The sequence below is a fragment of the Megalobrama amblycephala genome, linkage group LG17 (assembly GCF_018812025.1).
Source record: "Megalobrama amblycephala isolate DHTTF-2021 linkage group LG17, ASM1881202v1, whole genome shotgun sequence".
NCBI classification, from domain to species: Eukaryota; Metazoa; Chordata; class Actinopteri; order Cypriniformes; family Xenocyprididae; genus Megalobrama; species Megalobrama amblycephala.
In genome coordinates this window covers 30702648-30723412 of record NC_063060.1, presented here as the reverse complement: position 1 = coordinate 30723412, position 20765 = coordinate 30702648, and the positions used below count along the sequence as shown (strand labels likewise).

The 20765-nt window shown below is 35.6% G+C and overlaps 1 protein-coding gene across 2 annotated transcripts; it reads left to right on the top strand.

The window, feature by feature from the left end:
* The first annotated feature begins 1525 nt into the window (after positions 1 to 1525).
* Positions 1526 to 20479, top strand: xirp1 (xin actin binding repeat containing 1). 2 transcript variants are annotated; one of them, XM_048164825.1, is made up of 7 exons: positions 1526 to 1672; positions 1768 to 1810; positions 1891 to 2217; positions 3292 to 3376; positions 10430 to 10590; positions 12271 to 12327; positions 13118 to 20479. In XM_048164825.1, the coding sequence occupies exons 1-7, from the start codon at positions 1551 to 1553 to the stop codon at positions 20090 to 20092; spliced, it is 7770 nt and encodes a 2589-aa protein (XP_048020782.1). In that variant the 5' UTR covers positions 1526 to 1550; the 3' UTR covers positions 20093 to 20479. The 2 variants fall into 2 exon arrangements, with proteins under 2 accessions (XP_048020782.1, XP_048020781.1); XM_048164824.1 differs by lacking the exons at positions 1526 to 1672; positions 1768 to 1810; positions 1891 to 2217; positions 3292 to 3376 and adding an exon at positions 6444 to 6687 and having other exon boundaries at positions 13118 to 20475.
* The last annotated feature ends 286 nt before the right edge of the window (positions 20480 to 20765 follow it).

Here is a 20765-nt window from a genome sequence, read left to right as displayed (position 1 = left end):
CTATTATCAATACTCGTGCTTTGTTTAAAGACCTTATTTTACCTTTTATTCAACCCTTGTCTAGAAAAATTGGATGGGAAATAAGTGATCACACAGTTTTCAGGCTGTAAATGAGGGACTTTGGCCTGTGTGACAAGAGTGTCTTGTGAGTGATGCTCCAGTTCACACTGCACAGCGGAACAGAAGGAAATGAGGAGCGCAAGACTGAACGCTTAAGGTAACTCTCTAGCTGAAGATGAATTGAGATGATATTTTGTACTTCTTTTTTTTGGGGGGGGGGGGGGGTGTACTTAAAAGTCATACATGCATGCTTATAGGCTAATTACTCAAATTTAGGCTAATGACCATTTTGTCATAAATGGACTGCAGTAACTGTGTACTAACGTGAACTAATTCTGATTGACATTCCCTGACATCTCGTCTATTCACTTTCATTTTATTCCTTTGTGCATGATTATATAAAAGCTCTCTACTTTTTTGCTTTTTGCACATATTATGTGAAAATTGCACATAAAAATTGCACAATACAGCAAAGCTTTCAATGTGTAATGTAACAAAGCATATGAATGATAAACATTAACTGAGTCAGATGAGAGAAGGGCTGACAAGCAGGTGCATCATGTGACCAAAGTCATTTACACACTGTTTTACTGGTGTTGTTACACTGGATTGACAAGTACTTTAGATATATAAATTTAAATTATATTTATATATATATATATATATATATATATATATATATATATATATATATATATATAGATTATACGATTTTTACATTTGTTTTTGTTGTGTTGTTACTCAGTAAAAAACGGTGGGTTGTATTATTTACCCAACCATTTGGTTATATATATTGGGTCACTGTGTTGGCCATAGTAAAAAGGTAAAATATTTAAAATACATTTATGTCATACTAAATACACCTCAAATCTAATAACATATTTACTGACATGTCACTTTAGACTTACTGATATATCGCTTTAGACTTACTTAAACTTTATTTGGAGTACTACTTGTGCACAATGCACATTTCTTAATATTAGGCCTAAAATGTGTTTTAATTTCACTATTGATGAGGATTGTATGATATTTGAATAATATCCGTCTTTAAATGCAAGATATTTAAAGTGTACCTAAAGTATACATGCAATAATTCTACTTTAGCACAATAGTATACCAGTTTAGTATACTAAAAGTGCAATTGCAGGGTATTTTTATTAAGTACATATTATGTAAAGATATTTGTAGTATACTTAGCATGAAATAAATGTGTGTGTGTGTGTGTGTGTGGGGGGGGGGGGCATATTTTCTCATGCAAGTTGCTATACTAACATATAATTGGGTTACTTGTTAAACATTATTAAGTGAGTATATTTATATATCACAAATGTTTGAATTAATGAAATTAATTTTAAAAATCCTTTAACCTTCCTTGATCCTTTAACCTACTGTGACTTTTAAAATGCATATCATATCAAGGCAGTTCAACAAAAACATGATAGAAAATATTTTGTCTTTGATTTACTTACTGATGTGTTTTCACCACTAAGATGAGCTTTACTTTGAGAAGAAGTCAGTCCCTTAGGAGCCTCTCTGGAGGTCATAGTTCATGGTCTACATCAGAGGTGCTGTTTTGGGACCGAAGAACACCTGTGTCTCAGCTTGTTCAAAGGTAAATATGCCATCTACCATATTCCATGTATTTGCCTTTGCTGTACTGACCCTTTTCTTTGAAGTTTATGGCCTAAACCTGATTGTTTTCACTAGGTATGAAAGCTGTGTGGAGCTCACAGATGTTGCCTGGTCTAAGGTATAACCACTTGATTCATCATGTATTAAGCAATACTTTCAGTGAAATCCGGCTTACATGAATGATCTCTGTTTTCACAGTCATCTAGCCTAAGACCAAACCATGAAGAGAGTAAAGTTGAAAGTCTCTGGCGGAGATATGAGTCCCTCAGTGGGGTAAATTCCACTTTGTCCAGAAGTATTTCAATGGACATGTTGCCCCAGCCGGACCAGATGGGCACTAATTCTTTGAGGGCCGTGTTTGAATCAAAGAACGCCCTGCGACAGGACTACGGCAGCAGCCCTCGTCTCAACGTCACACCACAGGCCAAAAGCAGCCCAGTGAGTCACATTACCTCACCGGGGAGGGCGAAAGGTTATTCTGGTGCTACTACTGTCACCAATGCCAAAAAAGACAAGGCTCATCAGGTGTGTAACAGTCACGTCATGTTTTATTTCTGTTTGTGTTTATGCAACATGGAGAGACATGACTCAGGAAAGGAGCATGTGTGCTTTTCTCAATTAAATTATGTGTTTAGCCTTGCTTTAAATATTGATGAACCTTCCAGTTTGACTGAGATGAGCAAGAAAATGGTCCATTATATATAAATAATACAACAAATACAGTATGAAAATTAAGTCAAGCAAAGTTTGATTTTTTTTATTCAGGGTTATTATAGTTAATTAAAACTAAAACAATTAAAACATTTTTATTAATTGAAAAAATATGAAAAATATATTAGATGGAAAACTTGAAGAAAATTATAAATGTTGCCTTGTCAACCAAGCTGAAGCACTAAAATTACCAACTGGAAACAAATAGAAACTGAATTAAAATATTTAAAAAGAACAAATACTAATAAAAATGACAAAAGCACATAAACAAATTACTAAAAATGAAACTAAAATAAATACTGAAAATATACAAATAAAATCTGATTCAAAATATTAATATTATATAAAACTATAATATAAATTTATATTTAAATAATACTAAAATAACACTGATTATAGTCAATTCAATAGGAGTTCACACATTTTAAAAATAAAAAAATAAAATAAGATGCAAACAATATATAATAAATAATACCTCAAGGTAATTAATACCTTAATATTATTTATATTATTTATTAAATATAAATAATATTATAATATAAATAATATATATTTATAATTAATATTATTGTTTAATATTAATAATATTAATAAAATAATAACATTTATATTAAATAAATTTATATTAAATTATTTATATTAAAAGATTTAATGAGAAAGAAAATGTTAATTTATTTATAAATTAAACAAATAGCAGTTTTTTTTTTATTTTGAGTCCATTCAATAGGAATTCACACATTTTTTAAATAAAATAAATCAATAAATAATTTTACCTCCATATAATTACTAATATTATCATAAATATGAATATAATTAATAGAATTAGTTATAACTTAAAAATCTAATTTTTAAAAATAAGTTTAAAAATGCCCTTGCTTCCCTTGATAGAAAGAAAAAAGCTTTGAGACAATGAGGAGGAGGACAGTCAGTGGGGTTCCCGGATATGTCACCCGCTCCTCCACTGGGCTGAATGGTAAGTTGATTAACACATTATAAAAACAACAAACTATTTGTACAACTAGTGTAAATGATTGAGCACAATCACCAGTTATTTCATTCTTCTTGACTCAGCTGTGATGTTAGTCAGTAACTATGAGGTCAAAGGTCATTTGAACTTTGTGCCCTATGTGAGACAAAACCTTGGCATCTAAAGTCTTCCTACACAAGCATGTGGAGCCATCTGAAGTTCCCATAGTGAAGGAATCCGCCGGCTGTGTCTGTGCGTTAAAAATATTCCTCAGATAATCCTAACAGAATAGTTTCGACTTCTGTCACATACACAAAATCCTGTCTGCAAATAGTGAGTCCTATTTCACAAGTTTTCAATAAGGCTTGAGAGCAGGACTGAATGTGTAAGTATGCGTTCAATGCATTCAGGAGACATAACTTACTGCTTAAGGTGGCAGTTATGACACAGACCCCATCCATTGATCTTACATTCATCACGCTTGATTCTGAGTGACACTTGGACTTTGTTGATTCAGTGTCTTTGGGTTATAGTTAAAAGGGGTTTGAGAGACCCTTCAGTGTCTGTGCTGTGCCCACCAATGCTGTTTTAGGTTATACAGTGGCCTCAAAAGTTTTTTTCAGAAAATTAAACCACTTTTAACAATGTAAGAATGTCATTGTATTAGATAGCAAAAATTAAATTAATAATAACATATTTATTAATAAATATTAGACGTGCCGATATTCGGTAATACGATATATCACGATAATGAATATGCACAATATTGTTATCGCGGGAACTTCAAAATACCGTGTATAATTATTTATTACTAATTATTCAAATTTTTACAATGCATTTTAAGAAGACTTTCCCCATCAACCGTATAAAATGCACACATGTAAACAAACCCAACGTGCATGAGAAGCATGTGGTGGAATGAGGGCGCTGATGGAACAGCAGAAATGAAGCGGTTACCCCAGAAACCCCGTAAACAAAGCAGCTGCACTACTGAGCAGTAATTAACATTCTTCAAACAGCCATTCAGTTTTTTTGGATTCGCAATGTTGTTCATCACAGCACCAAATACTTAATACTTAAAGACTTAATAGGCTATTTATTTTCAAACTTAAACATTTTATATATTTAATCTGGACTACAACATTCCCTAATGTTTGAAAATGTTCTGATTATTTGTTATTGTTCAGTAAAACTTAGAAATAAGGCTTCAATAGATAACATGTTAATTCATTATTACCAAACTGACAATGAAAAATATTTAAAGTATTATATAATGAAGCATTTATTAATCTTAGTTAATGTTAATTTCTTAGTTAATGTTTAATAACATTACCAAAACCAAAAGTTGTAACTGATTTAATGGACCTGAACTAAAACTAAAAATGATCAGTTGCATTTCTTAACATTAACAACGAATAATACCTTCTGTAACAAATGTAGCTATTGCTCTCTCTTAATCTTAGTTAATGCATTAACTAATGTTAAATAATGAGACTTTATTGTTGTTAATAATTCTTTTGCAATTTAATCTGTTTGAAAAATTTTACTTTATAATTTTTTGGTGTATTGCGTTATTGTATTTAAACATTCAGAGTTCTTGTTGTTATGAGGAGTTCTTAAACCTGTTATACTATGAAAACACTTTTTCTTCAGCAATTATCGCAACATGAAAATTTGATACCGTCCTAATAAATATACACAAATATAAAAATATAATTAGAATTATTTAAACATTTATTGAAATAAAAATCATATAATTAATGTCATATTCATTTTTATTAATATACATTTATATTAATGCAAAGTTGCACAAGCAACAGATATTTCACAAAAAAGAGGTCTTTAGAAAAAAAAATATTTGGACTTTGTCAAATGTCAACTGTTAGTAGAACATATTAATGTTAATGTCATGAACTGACATTGTGTGAGTTAAAGGTTTAGTTCACCCAAAAATTTGAATTGTGCCATTAATTACTCACCCACGTCATTCCACACCCGTAAGACCTTTTTTCATCTTTGGAACACAAATTAAGATATTTTTGATGAAATCCGAGAGCTCTCTGACCCCTCCATAGACAGCAATTTAATTACCAGTTTCAAGGCCCAGAAAGGTAGTAAAGACATCGTTAATATAGTCCATGTGACTACAGTGGTTCAACCTTAATGTTATGAAGCAAAAATTAATTCTGAGTTGGTGTTCTGACATATAACCTGGAAGCTCTGCACTGTGTTTACTGACAGGGAAGAGAATAAATTGTTGAATAAAGTCCTTCTTTTTTGTTTTGTTTTTGCGCACAAAATGTATTCTTGTCGCTTCATAACATTAAGGTTGAACCAGTGTAGTCACATGGACTATTTTAACAATGTCTTTACTACCTTTCTGGGCCTTGAAAGTGGTAATTAAATTGCTGTCTATGGAGGGGTCATAGAGATCTCAGATTTCATCAAAAATATCTTAATTTGTGTTCCGAAGCTGAACGGAGGTCTTAAAGGTTTGGAACGACATGAGGGTGAGTTATTAACGAATTTTCATTTTTGGGCGAACTAACACTTTAAGTGTCCAAACAATTTTCAGAACTGCTTTACACTATATTTTGTCGAAATACACCCTAAGTTTGTTTATAGTCTTTATACCCACAATGCTTCTTCACTTGAATGTACAAAAAAAGAGACCATGTTAAAGCTTAATTATGTAACTTAAACAGAAATAGTACAAACAAATGGTTTACCACAGGCTCTGTTTCAACAATTCATGAGTATTAATAATTACAAGTACATTTATGGCTTTAGTCAGTGCCTTAATTATTTTAAGATGTATTAGTAAGCTCTATAAAGCTCATCAAACGTCACTGGACATGACGTTCTTATTAGCGGTGTTCAGTTTTAGAATTTTAAATTATAAACAGTTAAAAATAGAGATGTTACATGAGACTCTTTCTGAAAAATCAGCCGTAAAATTTATTTCAGTATTTTTAAAGCATCCTTTGGCATTAGAAAGCAAATCTAAGCTAATGTGGGAATTGTGGGAATTCAAGGGGGTTCCCTGTACCCCAGTCACTTCCAGAACCACTGATTGACTCAGGCGTGTGGAATACCGCCCATGCTGCTTCCAAAATAGCAGGCTGGCCTCATCACCGCTCTGAAGTGAGCAGTGATAAAAATCAGCTGTCACCCATTAGAGAGGGACAGAGTGAGACAGGACTACTGCTACAGACAGCATCAGAGTCAGACCAACACAAGACATCACCTGCGGAAATATACACGATTGAGGCTTTAAAGACAGTAAGACCTGCTATCAGGAACCAGCAATTCACTCTGTGAGTACAGTAATCAGTGTGGACAGGAAGCCTGTGAATTAATCATAAAAACTCAAATATTATAGTATAAACATAATATAGCATATGAAAGAGATAAAAAGTAGCATACATTTAAATACAGTTTAAAATTTGGTTTGTGAATTATTCCTTTAGAACATAACGTTTGATTGTCATGTCTGTGACTCAAAGCAATGCTTGTGAATTTTAAATGATCCAATGATGTTGAGCGACATGTCTTCAGATGTAATGATAATTACCTAAAATGTATAATAATTAACCCAGAGTAAAGAAAAGGAGAACAGTTACATCATATATGTGCTGTTCAATTTAACCTAACAACAGGGCTGTTAAAGTAACATTTTGAGAGAGAGAGACACACACACACACACACACACACACCTGTTCAAATGTTTGGGGTTTTTTGTGCTTACCAAGGCTGCATTTTTTATGATCAAAAATATAGTAAAAATTGTAATATTGTGAAATATTATTACAATTTAAAAGAGCTGTTTTCTGTTTTAATATATTTTAAAATTTAATTTATTCCTGTGATAGTGAAGCTGATTTTTCAGCATCATTACTCCAGTCTTCAGTCACATGATCCATCATTATCATTCTAATATTATGATTTCCTGCTCAAGAAACATTTATTATTAATGTTTATATATATGAGATGAATAGAAAGTAAAAAAAAAACAGCATTTATATATATTATATAGTAGTGGCCAAAAGTGATGTCCGGAGGGGATATTTGTTTTTTTGACCCTACAAGTTTGATTAAATGATCAATATATATATATATATTATATATTATATTATATATATTATATATAATATTATTAGATTATATATAATATTATATATATATATATATATATATATATATATATATATATATATATATATATATATATATATATATATATATATATATATATTTATATTGATCATTTAATCGAACTTTTAGGAACTTATCGAACTTATACAAAATATATATATATATATATATATATATATATATATATATATATATATATATATATATATATATATATATATATATATTGTATATGAAGGAAAAACAAAACACTTGGTTTAAGTATTTATCAAAATTATTTGGCAAAAGGCTTTATTTTACTATGAAAAAAAATGCATAGAAAAACAAAAAGCTCAGAGGAAAAAGCATACATTAACTACAACATAATAAGATATTATTATTTCATTGGTTCTCTCGTTTTTGCATGTGTTCATAATTTTTTTCTATGACAGCCTGGACAAAAATTACAGTATACACACACATACTTCACGTTTCATTGCATTATCACAAATAAAATCATTCACTCCAAACACAATATGGTTACAATATCGTTAACAATTTTTTAATAATATTTAAATAAAGGGTGAAGATGTGCATTTTCCTAGGCCGTACATCACTTTTGGCTACTGTAACAATATAAAAGTCTTTACTGTCACTTTTGATCAGTATAACTCATCCTTGCTGAATAACAGTATTAATTTTGCTTTAAAAAAAAAAATCTTACCGCCCCTAAACTATTGAACGGAAGTGTATACAACACCTGAAATCACCATGTTGAATATGCAGTGGCTAACAGACAGAAGTGTCAGCTAAACATGCCTTTGTCGATGCTACCCTATTTTTAGCAGTGCTTTTAACAAGACCCTTCAGCGCTCACAGGAAACTAAGGAAGGCAGCTGACGAGAATAAATACCAAGCGCATATTACAATAATTTGGACAGCTGTCAGCAGCACAAAAGCACTCACATTCTAGGACGCTAATAGCTGTGCGCTCCATGAATGGGGGCTGGTCTCTGTGAAACTTTCATTCAGCTGACATGATCATCCTTGAAATACATATCTAAGATATCTAATGAATTTTATCACAGATGCAAATAAATGTTTAGATCATTTGACCCAAGTGAAATAATTATACATGAGAAAGAAAGCAGGCACTGTTTACAACTCCACAGAGGCCTTTGAACGTGTCCATAACTATATTACAATTCCTTAATTACACCCTTTATGTCAGATTAGGCTTAAAGGAAATGCAAGCAGGCACTTTTATCACATGACCGTGTCACAAAGATCAAGCCTAATTTGACACAGTATTTTCATTTAAGTCCTGAGCAAAAATATTGTGAGGTTGCTGCTGCTACTTAAAATGAAACATTTGTTATCTTAGTAATTTGACAAGATGCTACAGTTTTGTTTTTTTTACAAATCGGAGAGCACAATATTCAGGCTTGTAAACAGCTTAATCTCTCTCTGCTAAACAGTAACGTCTAGCTAGACCTCAGTATTGTATGGCCCTGTTATTCTGTGTGCTCATCCAGCTATGCAAACGTTTTAAGCCCAGACTCGTGAGTGGCGCCAGTGATGGGCCCTGTCCTTTTGTCCGAGAGCTTACAGAGTGAAAAACAGAGGTATGCTCGAATATAGTCATTAGTTACAGCTGACAGACCTATGCTGCCTCTAGTGCTCCTGACCTCAGAGAGGGAAGGCTTTTGTTTTGATCATGCCTACAGCAGCTTTACGATAAATTTAATGTGCTGCTCCAATCATCATCATCCTGAATAATAAGTAATTCAGCATTCAGAAACCTCAATTAAACTTCTCAGTTCACATCAAACACACTAAAACAGAAGATACAAAAAAAGTCATTTTTAATTGATTGCTAAGAATATTGATGTACAGTACTATTATAGGGTGGCCAATTTGAAACCATGCTAGCAACATACAATTCCCAATGTAAAGGCTAAGATAGAAACATGAATCAGGAAAGCTTTTTCACAGTGTTTTGTCCCCTGAGAATGAGAAACCTTAAAAAGGGTCATAATTCAGCTGACACCATGGTTTTTTGACATTTTACAATGGCATGTAGGCCACTGTTTTTCTTTAGTTAGATGCCATACTAAGAAATACAATCAAATTGTAATAGTACATCTGAAAACAGACAGCTGCTTGTAACAAATGTCATTTTTAAAAATGCAAAAACACCAATATTCTTGCATATACACAATCACATACTATGTGTGGAGCTGAATAGTTTCCATAGGTCCTTGAGGTATAATAATATCCCACAGATAAAAGCATACCAACACCAGCTCCAGTCTATATATAGCCTACACCACTATCAGAGCCACTAGATGGCCAAGGAACTGGGTCAGATCACTCTTGTCTTATTTCTAGCCTACTTCTGGATTATTATCCAACAATTAATGTTTATGATATTTCAAAAAAATATATGCTTTGGTAACACGCCACAGATAGTTTTGCTTCTGTTAGTTTCGGGTCACAATTAATTTGCATACAGACTTCAAACAGCTGTATGTAGGTGCTATTCTTATCCAAAATTAAAATGTTTAACACACATTCAAAATTTTAAAATAATCTACAAAAGGCAGTTAATATGTTATGTATGTTAATAAACAAATAACACATGAAGCAGATAATTTTTCCAAAAATTCCATTCACAATACCAAAACAAAAGTCATTCACTATCAAAAGCCATAAATTCTTATTCCAAAAGCAAAAGATGATAAAACATGAATCAAAAACATACAACAATCAATAATCTAACAATTACTTATATGTATTTTTATTTAATTTTTAAATGACTCCAACAAGTTGCATATGCAATAAGTGAGTCACTGCTATTTTTAGTTTATAAATAATTTCTGACTGTATTTTTGTGCAACTATCTTTGTTTCTTGTGTGAATTAGATGAGAGGAGATATTTAAAAAAAGACCAGAGACAATCTGCCTCCTATCAAGAGCACAAACAGAAGTACACCTCCTCTCCTATCCAGAGCGTGAAAGATAGATCTGCCCTTTACCTCTCAAAGGTAGCAGCTGCAGACTCCTCAGGATCCATCGAACAGCAAGTGAGTGCTCATTGCATCTGTCATATCACTCACAGCACACAGGCATCTGTAAGGTCAAGTTCTTAGACTGGATCACACGCATGCACACAATGCTGTAAAGTCTGGCACGCTCATTTTGCAGTACAGTAAGTCTTTTTTTGGCCATTGTTTTCCTCAGTCACTGAATAAGTTGTGTGTTGTGGAAAACAGCTTCATGCTAATAAAATCTAAAGGGCCAGATTTACTAAACAGGGCCAAGAGCGAAATTCCAAAAAGCGCCGATGGGAGTGGAAAGTTCTGTGCGTGATCTACCGACGACGCGCAAATTTAAGGACACAGACGCAGCCATATCATTTCCATAATGACAAACGCAATCTACCAAGAGCAGCGCAAATTGGCATATGGTTTAAGATGATTTTTTGGTCGGAAAATAATGGCGCAAATACCAGTAAATTGACTAGCACAAACCTTAATAAATCACGTTGCATTATTCATTTAAATGTGCCCTCGAATGAAAAATTGAATTTATCTTGGCATAGTCAAATAACAAGAGTTCAGTACATGGAAATGACATACAGTGAGTCTCAAACTCCATTGTTTCCTCCTTCTTATATAAATCTCATTTGTTTAAAAGACCTCCGAAGAACAGGCGAATCTCAACATAACACCGACTGTTACATAACAGTCGGGGTGTACGCCCCCAATATTTGCATATACCAGCCCATGTTCCCAACATTATGAAAGGCATTAGACAAGGGCAGCCAGTAACGTCTGGATCTGCACAGGTGAATCAACAGACTAGGTAAGCAAGCAAGAACAATAGCGAAAAATGGCAGATGGAGCAATAATAACTGACATGATCCATGATTACATGATATTTTTAGTGATATTTGTAAATTGTCTTTCTAAATGTTTTATAGCATGATGCTCATGTACTGTTAAATGTGGTTAAAGTTACCATCGTTTCTTACTGTATTCACGGAGACAAGAGAGCCGTCACTATTTTCATTATTAAACACTTGCACTCTGTATAATTCATAAACACAACTTCATTCTTTATAAATCTCTCCAACAATGTAGCATTAGCCGTTAGCCACGGAGCACAGCCTCAAACTCATTCAGAATCAAATGTAAACAATATAACAGTATACAATACTCACATAATCCGACGCATGCATGCCGCATGCATGACGAACACTTTGTAAAGATCCATTTTGAGGGTTATATTAGCTGTGTAAACTTTGTTTATGCACTGTTCAAGGCAAGCGCGAGCTCCGTGGGCGTGGAGCATGAGAATTAAAGGGCCAGTAGCCCTGAATCGGCTCATTTATAATGATGCCCCAAAATAGGCAGTTAAAAAAAATGAATTAAAAAAAATCTATTGGTTATTTTGAGCTGAAACTTCACAGACACATTCAGGGGACACCTTAGACTTATATTACATCTTTTTTTAAAAAGTTCTAGGGCACCTATAGTGTACTCCCATAAATTTTGCATCTGAAAAGGAAACTCCTACAAATGCAAATGCAATAAGGTCAGTCGAAAAAATAATTGTCCATGCACAATTTTTTCACTGTGTGTAAATCCTGACAGTAGTTTTTTAACACCAAAGAGGGTTTGCGATGGAGCAAGCTGTTAGTAAATATGGCCCTAAGTGTTTTATATGAAAAATGAGTAGGAATAATCATGCTTCTTTCTCAGGGCAGTGTGGTCCAGGAGCACTTGTTCTCAAGCGGAAAGAAGAAAAAACAAAGCAAGGTATGAACAACAGTTTTTGTTGACTTTCTGAGTCTGCTGTGTGACTAATAACTAATGGTAAAAGGTGCTGTGTGACTAATTTAGAAACAAATAAAATAGTCTTGTGACTGTCTTAGAATATTAAAATAAGAAACAAGAACAAATTTAGCAATGCTTTTTTACCATATTTCCAAACAAGCAGGATAATATATTACTATTATTAAAAAAAATATATAGTCATGTTAATGACTGAATGACTTGCACTACAGTGAAAGTAAAGTAGACTTCTTAACGTAGGGGGGAAAAAAATCCAGTATCCATATGGACAATTTGTAGTATTTTTGCAAATTCCTCATATTTAGATCAACATAAAAATCTGAATAAATTTTATAATATTTCTGCATGTAGTCTGCATTATAGCTGGTAAACGGAAAATACCTTCTTTCTTTTTTTTCTTTTTTTTTGTTTTGGTTGCAATAAATAATACTTTAGAAATATTCTTGTTCCTATTCTCTTTCATTTTTTATTTTTATTTTTATTATTTCCAAAATGTTTGGAAATGTGAAACTGCATTTGTTATGGAGCATGAATTTTGTACTAACAAGGCTGACAACCATGAATGAAGTCAAACCTCACAAGAATAGGTGTGCAGTGAACTAAATCCACTATTCCCTACTAAACACAGAAAGAGGTAAAGTATGACTTTTAAGCTTAAAAATACTAACTTTTTTAAATTAAGAATATACTATTATTTATCTCATTGCATTGTGGAGAGTAACTTGAGCCTTCATACTTCTTCTTTGCATCCAAGATGGCAGAAGTAGCCAAACAGATAAAAGTGACCGATGCAGCCAGTGGAGATGATGATTTCCCTCCCCCTCCACCTCCTCTACCAAGACCTCAGGTTCTGGAGTCACTTCAAAAGGATCTAAGCCAAAACTTACACCCTGTACCACCTCCAAAAGAAACCTTCTCAGAGTTCTACCAGCAACGACAAAAAAATGAATTGAAGCGTCTTTTTAAACACATTCATCCTGAATTGAAGATGAATCTTGATGATGTTGTAGATGATGAACTGATAGACGCAATAAATCCCCAAGCAGTAGATACGGCATATCAGGGGGAAGTCCAGTCCATGCGTTGGATATTTGAGAACTGGACTCTTGACAATATTGGAGACCCGCATGAAACTAAAAAATTACTTGATGAGGAAAATCTTCAAGGTGGGGATGTGAGAAGCAAATCCTCTTTGTTTGAGCATTCAGTGTTTGATGGTCAACACACAACAGCTGGTGAGAGACCAGGTGTAGTCAAAGGAGATGTTCGCACGGCCACCTGGTTGTTTGAGACACAGCCTCTAGATTCAATCAGTAAGTCAAAGACAGAGGATGAGGAAATCGTGGAGGTGGTACTGAAGGAACCTGTTCAGAAGGGAGATGTGAGAGGTGCACGTCTCCTGTTTGAATCCAAACCATTGGACGCTTTAGGCCGCTGCTGCTCTGTTGAAGACCAACACTTGCTAACACTCAAATCAGAACTCCAGGAGAATAAAGGAGATGTGAAAAAAACTGTCAAACTCTTTCAAGCAGATCCCTGTTGTGCGATTAGGGATAGCAGTGGCAAAATCCATGAAATCAAATCAATCTGTAGAGAAGAAATCCAAAGCAGTGACTTTAAAACAGCACGTTGGCTTTTTGAAACTCAACCCTTAGACCACATTAATAAAGGAGCTGGTGTGCAGATCATTCGGGGGATCTCACTTGAGGAAGCCCAGAAAGGTGGCGTTGATCAGAAGAAATGGATGTTCGAGACCCAACCACTTGATGCAATTCATGAAGGTCTTGTGGAAGAACAAAAGTTCAAAGGAACAGTGGAGGACATCTCTAGGGAAGCAGATGTTCATAAACTAAAGCAGCCCCTGTCATCTCTTAAAGGAGAGTATGTGGGTGAAGTTTCAGAGAAGGAGGCAATTGTTGGAGGGAATGTAGGTTCCACCCTATGGCTTTTTGAAACTCAGCCCATGGACACTCTGAAAGACAGCTATGAGGTGGGACATCTCCAGAAAGTTATGGTGTCAAGTGATGAAAAAGGAGAAGTTAAAGACAAAAAGCTGCAGTTTGAAAAATTCAGTGTTGGTAAAACAACAGGTGATAGTGGAAACAAAGTTCAAGATGATGAGAAAGGAGATGTGAAGACTTTCAAGAACCTTTTTGAAACGTTACCTCGTAGTCACATCTCTGTGAAAGCACAGAGTCAAATCCAGGACATTGCAGCCGGGGATGTCAAAGGCAACTGTTCATTGTTTGAAACTACACCACTGTATGCAATTAAAGACTGTGCTGGAAATTTCCATGAGGTTACAACAGTCAGTAGAGAAGAAAGCATCAAAGGGAATGTACAGAATTACAAATGGATGTTTGAGACAAGACCCTTAGACCAATTTGAAGAATGTAGTGGAAAAGTAGAGCTCATCAAGGGCATTACAAGGCAAGAGGACATGACAGGTGACGTGAGGACAGCTAAATGGATGTTTGAAACACAACCTTTGGATTGCATCAATTTAAAGAGTAAGAAAGAAGCAAACTCAGCAGTACCACAGGAAGAATTTCAAAAGGGTAATGTGAAGACATGCAAATGGCTATTTGAGACACAACCAATGGACATTTTGTATGAGAAATCAGAAAAGAACCAGGAAGTAGAACCGGTACCCAAAGCTGATGTGAAGTCACACACTTGGCTTTTTGAAACACAGCCATTGGATAACATTAAAGACAAGGAGGACTTCAGTTTGAAATTGTGCAGTAGTGTGCAGGAAGATGTAAAAAGTGATGTGAATGTGAAGACAGTGAAACACCTGTTTGAAACAGAGACTTTGGACAGAATAACAAAGCAAACAGATTCTGACCAAAATGTAAGATATGTCAGTCAGGTGGATGTCCAGTCTGGAGATGTCTCACGTGTCAAGGAAATCTTTGAATCCAAGTCACTTCATGAAATAGGAAGTGAATGCGTCAAAGAGTCTGAGGAGATGAAAAATGAAATTCAGTCAGGATCGGTCCACAAATTCACTTGGCTGTTCGAGAATCAGCCCATAAGCAACATTAATGAGAAAGAGGACAGAATAACTCACAGTGTCAGTGATGTTGAGGGTGGTGATGTTGGAAGCAAGAAGTTTATTTTCGAAACTTTCTCTCTGGACAAAATCCAGGATAAAGACGAACTACTTGAGCACCAGTCAATGAGCGTTGAGAAGCCCATGAACAGTAGCGGTGATGTGAAATCCAGCACAATGCTTTTTGAATCCCAGCCATTATATGCTATAAGAGACAAGGACGGACAGTTTCATGAAGTTACCACTGTAAAGAAAGAGGAAGTGATGAGAGGAGATGTCAGAGGTGCAAGGTGGATGTTTGAAACCAAGCCACTGGATACCATTCAAGCAGACAAAGAAATCTACGTCATCCGTGCAGTTACACAGGAGGATGTGTGCAAGGGGGATGTGAAATCAGCACGCTGGAAGTTTGAGACTCAGCCTCTTGACTCCTTCAAACATAGCGAAGGGCCCTCAGTAAGGGTTGTTGAAGATATAAGCAATGGGAAAAGTGTGCAACAAAGCAAGCAACTTTTTGAGACTGAGCAAGCTGCCCAAAAAAAGTATGTGCGAATGGTGAGCGTTACAGACGTTCAACAAGGTGATGTACGTACATCAACCTGGCTGTTTGAGAATCAACCCATTGATACTCTTAAAGGTGAGCCAGATGAGCAGAACGCCTTGACAACTGTACATCGAGAGGATAACGCAAAGGGAGATGTGAAACGCTGCACTTGGTTATTTGAATCACAGCCCTTGGATAAAATAAAGATTGATGAATCAACTGATTCATCAAAGGAAGAGTTTGTTTCAGCAAAGGAAGAAATCCCCAAGGCAGATGTCAAAAGCACAACATGGTTATTCGAGACCACACCTCTGGACAAAATCACTGTTGAGAGCGTGACAGACATTCTCTATCGTCTTTGCCATTATTCATTCATTCATTCAAGTGGAATCATCATCCAGGCAAATGATTATAAGTACGTAAACATGGCAAAATATCAGATTGTGAACAATGAGACGACCAAAGTTCAAAAGGAGGAAGTTGTTGAAGGAAACATCAGGAACATAATGCTGCAGTTACTGTTCAAACCGAACCTGAAACCAAAAGTTGTTCTACTTAAAGAGGACGAACAAGGCAAGATACATAGCACAGTGCTTGAAATCCCACTTCAACAGCCTGGATGTGCAACTAACCCTGAGGCAGAGTGCAAAACCCAAGAAGCAGTTAAAATTATTGAGAGCTTGCTGGTTCAACAAAAAACAGTCAAGACAGGCTTGGTGATGCAAGAATCTGAAGGTGGGCAGGCAGAGATGACAGTGTATTCCCTCCACTGTCAAAGCAGCATGACTGAGTTGCACGACATTGCTCGAGGAGATGTCAAGTCCACCATTGGCAACCTCCTTGCCACAGTCCACAGCCAACAGACCAAACCATCCTGCAGACTGGAACAAAACGAAAGGGGGAATGTTGATTTGTATCGAAGCTGCATTGAAAAGGGCGACCTTAAGAGTCTACAGCGAGATCTTTCTGAGGAGGAACCAGAAGACTCCTGTAGAGACCAAATTGAAATTGTTCAAGGTGATGTAAAAGAAGCAAAGCGACACCTAAATCAACAAAGAGAACAAGCTGAAAGAACAATCTTGGATGTTGTACCAGGAGATGTTAAGAATGTAAAAAAGGTTTTCTCAGATGTCTGTACAGACCCGGGTGTTGGAAACTGCGTGCCAAGGGAGGAGATCGTCAGAGGTGATATTTTGTCGGCAAAGCAGCAACTTGACGAGGCAGTCAAGCAGCCAGTCATGGTCCAGAAAGAGGAAATTGTTTCTGGGGATATTAAGGCAACGCTTGAATCCTTGGAGCGGGCAAAACAACAAAGCATGCACATGGAGCGTGAGGTCATCAAACCAGGCACCATTTATGATCTGAATATAGATGTAGAAGAAATGTGCTCAGAAGAAGATGAAAGGAAAGTAATTAAGGAGGAAATCATTTCAGGGGATGTTAAGGCTGCCAAAAGATCCCTGGAGAGAGCAAAGAACCAAAGCATGAGAGTAGAACGAGAACATGTCACTCCTGGAAAGCTGTATAATCTAAATGAATCATCTCAGTGTCAAAGCAACACAACAGTGGAGCAGTCTACAACATCCTCCTTGAGTAACCAGCGGATTACTACAACATTTCGAAAGGTTAGTGACATAGAAAAGGATCAGGGATCCACCGAAAGATTTTGTTGTCAGAATGAAGTGGGAGGGAGAGAAAATATAATAGATATTAGTATGGAAAATGGCTCAAGAGTGCTAGATAACACTCCTCAGGTTTCAGGGTTAGAGCCAGATATTGTTAAAGGTGATGTGAAGGCTGCTATTCAGTCTTTACGAAGTGCTGCGAAAGAGCAGAGAAGTGTAGACAGAGAGGAAATTTTTGGAGGTAATATGCAAGAGACACTCCAGTCTCTCGAGAGATCTAGCATTAATATTTCTAAAGGGGATTTCAAGGCAGCAATGTTATATAGACAATCTGGACAGTCTTACACACAAAGCAAAATTACAAATGACTCAGGGACTAAATGCAAGCAGAGTTTTGTTCATTTGCCTTCATCTGATACTCAATTGTCTTCTTCGGTTTCAGTGATCGGAAGTGAGCATCTGATCTTCTCTGCACTGAATTCAGAATCTGTTAGCTCCAGCACGGACAATTCAAAGCTCTCTAGCACTTTTGCAGAAAAAGATGATAACCTACCACCCATCCCTCCAAAAACTGGTCATCAGGTTAAAAATCAGAAGCCAGTTATTCCACCAAAGCCACTGCACATCACCACCAGCTCCGAGCATATTGCAGAAACACCACAAATTTGTCCAAGCTCACCTGATTGTCTAATAAATAAGCAGACGCCCACAATCCTACCCAAAGTGATTCCCAGCAAGAAAACGTTTTCGCATGAAAAAGAAACCAGGGAAACCTCAAAGAAAATTAACGACAAGCATTGCAACATTCATGAACCAGTTCAACGGACAAATTTCACAGATCCTGTGGATTTGCAGAAGATGCAGTACACTGAGCAATGGCTTCAAAATTCCCACATGCAACATACAGACACTCCATCAGTCAGTAAAACTCATGATGAAGGTTCTTTTGCTTCTAATAGAATAGGAATGGAGAAAAATGTGATTCAGAAGATAAATGCTGCAGAAGAGATCAGGATGTGTATGCAAAGTTATTCAAAGGACAATAATGAACTAAACAGGGGGTTTAAGGTTGCACTTCAGAATTTTGGGGAAAAGAAAACCACTATGGACACAACCTCAACTTTACCAAAGAAAATTAAAGTTGTGCAAAGCTGTTTTCCCAAAACAATCCAGGAACAGGCTAAAACTCCCAAAGAGAACACAAATAAAGTTGAGTTACACTTCGCCTGCAAAGACACCCCTTTAACACCTGAAAAACATGAAGTTCCTTCAAAGTACAATCAAACCATTAAAGAGCACAATGATTCTGAGAACAAAGTTGTTTTGAGAGAAAAGAAAGCAAGGAGAGAGACAGAAGATGAACGCCGCCAGAGGCTCTCCGTCCACAAAGACGAGATCATGAAAGGCAATGTAAAAGCAGCCATGGAGATCTTTGAAAACCTTATGAGACGAGAGGAGCTTAAGATCATTTTGTCAAAAGTTCAAGAAATAGAGGGGGAGACCTGTGAGGTAGATGTTAAATCTCTGAAGACTTTGTTTGAGAATGTGCCTGCTTGGATTACCAATCCAATAAAAAATATGAAATGCAGACATCTTCCAAGAGCTGGCACAGAGACAGAAGGCTTAAGAGATGATACAGAGAGCATATCCTCCGTTGAGGCTGCATTTGAGGACCTAGAGAAAGCAAGCATGGACATCGTCAATTTGAAAGAACAGACATTAGCTAAACTCTTGGACATAGAGGAGGCAATAAAAAAAGCTCTGTACTCAGTCTCAAATTTAAAGTCTGAGGCAGACATTGCAGGGTTGTCAGGTCTGTTTAGTGAATCCTTAAATGCTGATAATGTCTCTCCATGTACTAAAAACATTAGGAAAATTAGCATTGTGTCCAGCAAAGCAAAACCTGTGCAACCTAGCAGTGATAACAGGGGTCAGCCCAAAGAAGCACCACATGTACATCAGGTTCAAATGGGAAAAACATGCTCAAACATCCCCTCCTCACCTTCATTTATTTCTATTCATTCTGCTGCAAGAAAACCTGTGGAGTCACCCACATCCCCACATCCTCTCTCAGATAAACCAAAAGCAAATGACCAACCTAACGCAGGTAGCCCCATCAGACAGTCCTCCCCTGAGAAACTCTCGGTTAGCCATGTTTGTAGCCCTCCAAGTCCTAGAAGGAAAGTCAGCGTTCTTGAAGTACAGCGGGTTCCTGAAGTTGCAAGTGGAATCATTGGCACTAAAACCGTCAGTGAGAAATATGAAGAGATAGATTGCTTTGGGAATACTTACTTTTCCTCCGAAAGATCTACATTTGTAACCAGGCAGTCAGAGATGAAATTACCTTCCTCATATGATGTAGTTATCAATCCAGGGAGGTATGAAGGAATGACTTCTCCTGTTTTGCAAAGATCTGGCCAGACCTTCTCCTCAAATTCTCTGAGCAAAAGCAAAGACAGAAAAGTGTTTGTAACTTTCGGCCATCCCAATACAGAAAAACATTAACCAAGCTGCCCGTTCTTTTTGTAACAATTTTTTGGTGATGTCATTTTCATTTCCAGATTTTGATTTAATTTCCATATTTTGAATACATATATATATTAGATTTATTGATCCTTTTTATGTGTGTAAAATAAATTTTTATTGTGATGCTTTGATTAAGAGCAAGTTTTTTTGTACTGTTGCAATTAAGTGTTAATAAAAGTGTTAATGTTAAATATTTATGTTTGTTTCAAACTGTATATTATCTAAAATAAAATACATACAAAGCAATATTTGTTATATTTATTTTCTTAACAGTTAGACTAAACTCTATAGTATCTTTAAAATGGCATGCTATAATCATTTTTGACTTTTTTTTTTTTCATAGGAGGATCTTCCTGCTGTGTATATCATACATAAACTCATATTCTATCTATGTCTATATTGTTGTCATAGTTCCTGTCACCTGCTAAAGAGATGTGCTCTGCATGCCTGATGCCGGTTTACCCAATGGAGAAAATGGTGGCAGATAAACTAATTCTACATAATAACTGTTTCTGCTGCAAACACTGTAATATAAAGCTAAGGTGAGAGAAATTCAGAAATCAGTTTCCAAGACATTAGCAGACAAATCAGTTACAAAATAGTTATTAGTGTAATACTGGAACATTTGATCAAACCTGTGATTCATAATGAG